Here is a 9,230-nt window from a genome sequence, read left to right on the forward strand (position 1 = left end):
ATATATATATATAAATATGGAGGTGACTTTATTATTTTTATTGAATTTATTTTTTTTATGAGTGCTTTTGTTTTTTGTTTTCTTATCTTATTTTATTTTTTACAATAACAGAAATGTGGCTGCCTTTTTTTTCCATGCAAATATAGTTCTTGCATAAAAGGCATTTTTTTTTAACACAAGTCCTAGTTAATTTTCCAGCTGTGTAAATATTGATAAGATAACAATAGAATTTGTTCCCGACACATATGGCTGAGACAATTCAATGAAGTAATGTTCCTCCACCAGCATTAATTAAACTGCTAGAGTTCGAAAGCCATTAATGATCAATACCGGCTATAGAGTGGTCTTTTTCTTTTCTTTTTTTGTCCTTTTTTTTTTTTGCCAGATCTTGTTTACACACTGTTGGCGACTGACGAGCCGGTTACGGCTACGCTTTCCAAAATGGTTATTATTTTTTTCCCAAAGAAGAACAGATTTATCTTTACATGCTGCATAAAATGAAATATGATATAATTATGCATTTCACTGGAAAAAATATACACTCTGTTCATTGTATTTTTGAGGGGTTTTAAAATGTTTGCCTGTTCTGTCATTCTCACTGCAACAGGACTGTTGTGTAGTCCAAGAGATGAGCTGTAAACATCTGGTTAGATGGCCAGACAAACATCATTTGGACCTATTCAGCATGGCATTGTGTAGTTTAAAGGAGAACTATGAGGTGAGTGAAAATCACTCATCCTCATAGTTCGAGCCGAAGTGTGACAATGAAACTGTCACACGTCGGCTCAGTAGATCGGGAAGTGAGCAAACTCATTCCGTTGCTTGCTCATTTCTTGATCATCTCTCTGCAGTAAGCCGTGACTGTCACTCACGGCTCCCTGCAGGGATTCCCTCCTTCCCCGCTCCGATCCTCCAGCGCTGACCGGCGGAACGGAGGGGGAGGTGGCAGGTACAGCTGGCTCTGCCTCTAGATAGGCAGATTCAGCTGTCAATCACGCAGCTGGGTGGATCTCAACAGTAATGTCGGGATCTGTCCCGGCTGTGGCGGTCTCAGTATATCGCGAGCTGTAGCTCGCGATATACTGAGCTTTGGGTCACGGGAGGACGCTAGTTTATGTCCTCCCGTGACCCTTAGGAGAACTATGGGGAAAAACACGCACCCCATAGTTCTCCTTTAATAAGTGATTATGCACATACAGTAGTTTAGTAACCAACAGAAAACAAATCAGAACTCCAACCTATTTATTTTACTAACTCCTTACTAATTTAACTTCCTTTAACTAATTTCACAGTGAGCTGAAATGGGACTGGTTACTATAGGTTACTGAACCTTTCAAATTTAAATTGTCCATTTCACCTCTATATGGAATATATGCCAAGTGTAAATTATACTTGAGCACCATTGTATCCAATTGGTAATGTTCCGAGGACCTTTCAGACATTACTAAATGGGACACGTGTCATGTACTACCCTAAATACTGGTTCCAGGATCTTAATTCAAGGTTACATATCAAAATGCTATATTTATGGCAAAATGACCTGAAATGTAAACGTTTACAGTGTATTTACCCAAAATAACAAACTTCAGAAAATACATTACTATTTGCATGTTAAATATACACTGCACGGTCAAAAAAAAAAAGAACCTCACCACCTGGATTTAGCTAAGCAAATAGGTCAGAGCCTTCTATTGGATAATAGGCCTAGGTTCAGCAATGTTATGTGCCCAAAAAATTAGGTCAGCTGCCTACCTGAATATACTGAATGACCAGGTTTTTCCATCAATGGATTTCTTCTTCCCTGATGGCACATTGGGTATATTCTGGGATGACAATGCCAGGATTCATCGGGCACAGATATGGATAGAGTGGTTCAGGGAGCATGAGAGATCATTTTCACACATGGATTGGCCACCACAGAGACCAGACCTTAACCCCATTGAGAATCTTTGGGATGGGCCGGAGAAGACTTTACGCAGTGGTTCGACTCTCCCATCATCACTACACGATCTTGGTGAAAAGTTAATGCAACTCTGGATGGAAATGTTCTGACAATATAGCTTATCGAAACAATGCCATGGTGAATGCGTGCCATAATCATCAATTCTGTGATGCTCACTGCTTAAGGATCTCCTAGATCTCCCTCAGAAAAACCATGCGGTTAAACAGAACCCTGGTTGACATAGTCTGGTTAGATGAGTTTTTATTGCTTTCTGTGACAACCAGGGGTATCTCTAGCCTTTTTGCCATGCGGTGCACGTTCCAGGTGTGGGGGTGCAGGGGGTAGATCATCATCACTTCCCAGCTCTGATTGGTGTCCCGCCAAGCTCACTGATGTCACTGGTAGCCAGATGCCGGGCAGCACAATGGCTAGAGTGTCCCAGGTTGCTAGGAGCTGGGCAGGGAGATGTGTATGGCCTTTACACATCTCCCCACCCAGCTCTTCGTAGCATGGGACATTCTGGCCAGAAAGGGGGCAGGCACACTGCAAGCATTGTGTCACTCCATCTGCCACCCCCCACATGACCCAAGTCGATGCCTCATTATAGGGAAGCTCCTAATGACAACCTTTCATATTGGGTGTCACCAGGACAGAAAGTGAGGTCAAAGCTCTCCTTCTTCACTCCAGTGTTGGTGTTGTAAGTACTTGTCTCAGTTGGAAAGGCTTTATCTCATTCCATTTTCTGATCACAGGATAACAGAATAGCACCCAAAATACTGCCCTCAATGATTAAGAGAGTGGAATTAACGTGGTGACAACATTGCCCTTCCTTGTATCTTTTTACCCTCTCCAATGTTCCCAGGGCCTGATGTCCTGGTAGTGGGTTGAATGACACTAGGCATCATTCATTCCAGAAGACTGGTAGCATCCTGTGGCAGAAAAGAATTACTGCGGGATGGCACCTCGTAGGTGAGTTATGCAGCCATAGCTGCTTTTTTTTATTTTAAAAAAATAGCTGGGGGAATTAGTTTAAAAAAATGTTAAACCAGAACTGGGCTGCAAATAATGTCTGTGGTGCCATGTTGGTGGAGATGGTGGAGAACCATAGGTCGAGTAAAATCGCTTAAAAAGTGTATTGGTCAGATTTACGCAACCGTATTACACTATCGCTCGTGCTGAACTAGTTTCCCTTTGTAACTTTTTTTGGTTTGGCATGTAAAAAATGACAAGCATCTGCCTCCACAGCTGGTTCAGCTCTTCTGTATCTTCGTTCACTATTAAGATACCATATGCTGCTTAAAATAATGATGAAAAAGATAAAATTATCCCCAAGAATCGCAATCATCAGAATTGGCAGAAAAAATGATACAGACAGGCTTAGTTATTTTGCCTCCCATGCTGTAATTGAAGGGCTTCTGGCTGAACTGGTGTTAGAACGTGATCGTCTCTGTGTTACAGATATGGGGGACGACACTGGAAGATGCATGGGAGCTCAGCAGCAAGCTATGATGAGGGATAGGAACCTTGGCACAGCCATGAAGGACTGCCCCTACTGTGGAAAAACCTTTAGGACTTCCCACCACCTAAAGGTGCATTTGAGGATTCACACAGGTAAGACCCAGACCCAGGAATCAAAGTAGTATTAATCTGAGTTTGGTTTTATAACCCATAACCCAACTGAGCTTTCGGTTTCAATCAGCTAAATACAGTCCAAGTGCATTAAAATAAAAGCTTGTTTTCTTTAGAAAGCAGCCACAGCTAAAAGAAAAGCCTGTTCCCTGCCAGAGAAGGACCCTTGCCCTCTGTGTGGAAGCAACGGTCTCTCTGCAAAGGTCCAGCATGCCCACTGCTGAGCACAGATATAGCTCTGCAGTCAGCAAAGCTTATGCTTCCCGCTTTTTGGAAAGCTCTGGCTCAGACTCATTAGCAGGATGTGTTGGACCTCTTCAGAGAGGCCACATCTTCCACATGGGGACTGGCTTTTCTACTCAGGCTGGGGCTGCTTTGTAAAGAAAACAAATGTTAAGACCTTGAACACTTTTTGTTCTGATGCACCTTGAATGTAGTCAGCTTGTTTGACCTGAACGTCTGAATAGGCTTTAAACATTAAAAAGGTCAGTCCACTCGAAACTGATCATTCCGTTTGTTTGGTAGACTGTTGAAGAGTTAAAGTTGAACATACACAATTTAATATAGATTTGTTTTTATTAATAGGTCATTAAATGTATATTTTTAAATGCGAGTAGTGTAAGTACCTGATATTAGCATTTTGCAATCCCCAAGCAGAAGAGCTCAGGAGGGATGTTCCTTCACTTCCTGTCTAGAGACACAACTGTAAGTGAAAGGAGATCCTTCCATTCCAAAGTAAGGTAAATCAGTTGGCATGTGTCCTCATTGACTTGACCTCTATTCCTGTTCCAGGGACAAGTTTTAGACCAGGGGGCAAGGGTCACCAGGACAAATAAGGAAGGTGAATCTCTTGAGTGGGGTCACAGGCAACAAGTCCATCTGACAGAAGATTTAGCCCTTCCCTACTTTATTCAAATGTTTGGAAACGTCCGACCCTGCAGCTTTGGTGAAACTACAAGTCCCATGATTCATCTGTCTCTGGGAGTCGTGACTGTGAGAATCTTGCAGTGCCTCATGGGATTTGTAGTTTCACCACAGCTGGAGGGCTAAATTTATGTTTGCTCAAATCTGACATTTACTGCTGGATACCCATATGTAGGACATGTGTATGCCAGTCCACTGGTTCAATGGGTGGAATTTATCAAAACTGGAGCACACAAAAACTGGAGCAGCTGTGCATGGCAACCAATCAGCTTCTCTTTTCAGTTGGTTCAGTTAAGATTTGAAAATGAAACAGAGAAGCTGATTGGTTGCCATGCACAGCTGCTCCAGTTTTCGTCTGCTCCAGTTTTGATGAATTCCCTTCTACGTCTCTATTACTCTGTTTATGCCCGCCACACACGTTAATCAGATTTAGAGTCTCCCTTCAGGGGGCATATTACTATCATTGTGGGCAGTTTACTACTTTCACTACAGAGGGCTCCTAATACTCACTAGGCCCGGCCCCACACACAACTGTTAAAAACCCCAAATGAATGATTAGAAACATCATCAGTATGTAATCTCTAGATGAATGTTTCTTCCAATGCATATTCAGTTTATTTAAACACCAGTCAAAGTTCAGAATTAAAGTTTGAGACGCATGCAGGGAGCACAGACTAACCCCTCAGCGTTTGTTATTTTTCTTTCCATCCAGGCTTTGCTGTAGTACACCAGTCCCATGGCTCTGTAATTTGTAGATCTGGGGACACCATATGTAATCCAAGGGAGGGATTCCTAAACACACCCACTGCAAGTTTCTTGCAGTTTCTCACATAGATGAAGCATGGTGTAAAAAAAAAATAAATTCAAAACTAAGAAGGTTCTCACTGCCATTAACCAACAATTACGGTGCCTGATGGAAGCAATGAGCAGTGTTTTTTTTTTAGCATATTTGTCTTTGCTGTTTAGGCTGAAAGCAGCCTTTTGTTTACAGAACTTAGTGAGTCATCAGTAGCAAATGAATGAATTGGCATTCTTGGTAGTAGTGAGTAGAAACACAAAATGTTCCGAAAATGTCAACTGAAAGCAGGTGACAAGTCATGGCTATATCTCAGCTATGAAGGTCCTCCCCTTCTGGTGAGACTTCCCCCTCATTTCCCATTTGGAACAGAAAGTTATCCTTCGATCAACTGCTTATATGATATACCACTAAATACACGATCCCCTAAGATTTTGGATATTTTCATTTTACAACCCAGGGCAGCATCAAAAGCTATCCCCAAACTGCCCTATGTGCTGCCCTGTGCCCTGTTCCATCTCGCAGTGATGGCCATTTTCAACACAAAGTTAACGGCATGGGCCTCCCAGTATTTTGTCCTTCAGGGCTAATAGACATTTTCATATGAATTTTATATATACATATAGATAGATATATCTATATCTATCTATATCTATATATATATATATATATATGCATATCTATATATATGTGTGTGTTAGGAGATCACCATGCATTGATTAGAATGCATTCTGTAGATCAAGTAAGGGCATTATTGTCAGAACAGCAGTGGGCACTGACCCTTAGATTTTTATATAGTTTGTCCTGTAAGCTTAAGCACCTCCTTAAAAAAGTGGAGAAAAGGAAAAAGCGGGGTTGATGGATGCTGGTAAATCAGATGTTGTCCTTTTTGGACTGCAAAAGAAAAATAACAGCCATAATCTCATTTGTTGCTTTGAACTACAAACACACTTTTCTCTCATCCCCGATTTATGCACCATTTCTCTAGAACAGCGTTTCTCAATCTTCCTTTAGTCACGGCACCCTTTAAAAGTATGGAAATTCTCGAGGCACCCTAGTCTAAAATGTCAGATTTTAAGGGGGACCCCATGCAAAAACACACAAAAAAGGGAGTTGCCCCCATCACCTTGAAGTGCCCCCTTCAAATCAAGATTCTTCACATCAGAGTCATCCTTTGTATCAGTAGCCCCCTTCACATCATTAGCCCCACCTTTCATATCAGATTCCTGCCCTTTCCCACCAGAGTTCCCCTTTTACATCAGGCGCCTCCCCTTTCACATCAGAAGCCTCACTTTCCCACCAGAGTTCCCCTTTTACATCAGGAGCCCCGCTTTCACATCAGAACCTTCACTTTTACATCAGAGTTCCCCTTTTACATCAGAAGCCCCCTTCACATCAGTCTTTATTGCACCCCTCACATCACAGTCCCACTGCCACAAAATTTCAAGGCACCCCTGAGGAGGGCAGGAGGCACACCAGTGTCCCACTGCATCCTGGTTAACAGAGGCTGCGCTAGAATAACCTTCTCTTTTTTTCTGTTTATGTTCTAACAAGCTCAGTACAGTTTTTCATCACTTTAGCTTAGGACAATCCATGTCTACGGACATGCACAACCAAGCTTACACGTACCATATTTTTCTACTTCCTTGAAGTCCATTGAGTGACAGGTCTTATCACCTTTCATTTATTGGGCTCCAAGGATACAACCTAACAGAAGCACAGGGGAAGAAGGGGGAAGAATAGCTCAAGCCGTTGAGTGACACTGAATTCAACCAATAGCATGTGTGAAAGAAGGGAAAGCTTGCTTTCTCATTTAACACGTTGATGTTAATCTGCATAGCAAAGCCTTGGGGAATTCAGTGGCAGCTTCTGCACAGCGCCAAAGCCTATCAAGGACAAGTGAGTGACATAAATCAGCCAGTACTTTAAGAAGAAAGGCATTTTTGTCTCATATCAATAAGCCATAAGACAGAATGTGCTGAAACTGAGCTTGTGTTTAACAGAATATTTTCATGGTAGTGTTAACTGTGAACAAAATGTGTATAAAAGCAAATTAGTCTTGATATAGGGCTTGTTCTCGCTTATTTGAATTTGGTAGTAGAATTTAGTAGTAAGGTCCAATGTTACACACGATACAGCTATTTTCTTTACTTCTTATAACAATCACTTTACTTTCTCCTATAGTCTTTACGTGCATCATTTAGAAGCTGTGAGAATTTTCTCATGACACAGTAGCTTGAATCTGTGGCCAACAGCTCCTGTGACATCGTAGGTGCAGCCCTCACGTTGTTGATAAAGGACAGATATATATTGATGATATGATCTTGTGTGTGAACGAGGTTATTTGCACATCAATGACGGTGACTCCATTTTCTTCCACGGGTTTTATTTCCTTCGTGTCTGAATAGCTCTAAAGACATCTGACCACCTGGAGACACTTGAAATTTGCACAACTCTTGGAGACAAAGAGGGAGGAAAATTATTATATTCAAGCCTCAGCTAGGCAAATAAAAGCTGCCCTCTTCAGATGTTCTGCTTCTTCCCGAGGTTCTTCTAGCTCTCCTAGTTGTTTATAAGACTATAAGATCAAGAAGAGCGTTGAGCATTTAAACCTTTTAAAGTTCTAAATATGTCATTAATAATCCTTATGGCAGTGAACTCTTTGGTGGCCGTGTAAGCGGTTGACAAATTTGGTCAGGGTTAGTTACGACGGGTCCATGATAGGGTTAACTAAAGAGGGTAATGAGCGTTTCAAGCAGCAAAAGTGTTTGTTATTGACCCAGACATCTGGGAGATCTTTGCGACTGTTGAATGTTTGTCCTTTTCTTACTATCATATGGGGAGAATCCTATTAATTGTCTATGTGCCCTAGTCATATGTTGGACAAGTTTGATTAAAAAACAAATAAATTGTAGCTAGTCCCAGGCCACGCAGTGGGTTCTCTTGGTGAGACACCTGCCTATCAATCACCACCCCATATACAAATTTAAAGGATTCATAAGTCTGGTATATGTGTGACCCAAGATCATTTGAAGGTAAAAAAGGCAGTTCATTGGCTGATTTAGTCACTCGATAATCAGATTTTCCAAAGCTGAAATCATTTTTTGCACTATACATGCGGGTTTCTGAATAAATCTACTTCAGATCTTGGCTACTTAGCAGCAGTAGTGAAAAAAAAAATGCAATATTTTGTCTGTCTGCCCCTCCAAGTGAACTGAGACGTGATTTGTTTTTAAAGGTGAATGCCCTGGGGTCTATCATGTCTGTCCCTGCAATAATTCTTAATGAGCCTTTGACCAGAGAAATGAGAACAGACCTGCAAGGAGAATGATGACAATCTTAAAACCTGCACCTTCAAAAACCAAGTCAGCCAGTGTCATGTAATGCCCCTATCAGGTTTCCTTAAAGGAAACTTGTCTGCGTCCAAGAGCGGGCAACCGGACTTGCATGGATGTGCAGGTTCAAGTGTGCATGTGACTACGTGTAGTTGCATGCATCTTCCCATAGGAAAGAAACAGGCTGCTGTGCACAATTACATGCAGCACCTGCTGCTTCCGGGATCGGGTCATTTTATGGGCATGCATGGTGTATGGACACGCACACCCATCTGAATGAGCCCTTAAGCTGAACTGCAGGGAAAAAATTAACCGTTGCAGTGGGACTCCCTCCACAATGAAAATAATAAATGCTTGCTTTTGTCTAGGGGGAGATCAAAAAGCAGTTATACGTACCTGATTCTTCACTCCTGCAGGTTTACTCCCTGCTGCATGACCATTCCCTGAAGACGCTTATCTTTGCCATTCCGTCGGTTGCAGGCAATCTGATGTCATCACTTACAATGCAGGACTGCTGGTCCTGCATTGTAAGTGATGACATCAGACTGCCTGCAGTGGGGACGCCAAGGTCTTGCCCAGAGCACTGAAGAGAGATAATGAGTAC

The 9,230-nt window shown here is 42.0% G+C and overlaps 1 protein-coding gene across 2 annotated transcripts in view; it reads left to right on the top strand.

The window, feature by feature from the left end:
• ZNF536 (zinc finger protein 536) overlaps positions 1–9,230 on the top strand; it is a 517,603-nt gene that overhangs the window by 306,857 nt on the left and 201,516 nt on the right. For both annotated transcript variants that reach the window (XM_018553236.1, XM_018553244.1), the window contains one exon: positions 3,401–3,553. In XM_018553236.1, coding sequence (XP_018408738.1) covers positions 3,401–3,553 — 153 coding nt within the window. The remainder of the gene's footprint in view (positions 1–3,400; positions 3,554–9,230) is intronic.

Source organism: Nanorana parkeri, unplaced genomic scaffold, assembly GCF_000935625.1.
Source record: "Nanorana parkeri isolate BGI_ZX_2015 unplaced genomic scaffold, ASM93562v1 scaffold6, whole genome shotgun sequence".
NCBI lineage: Eukaryota > Metazoa > Chordata > Amphibia > Anura > Dicroglossidae > Nanorana > Nanorana parkeri.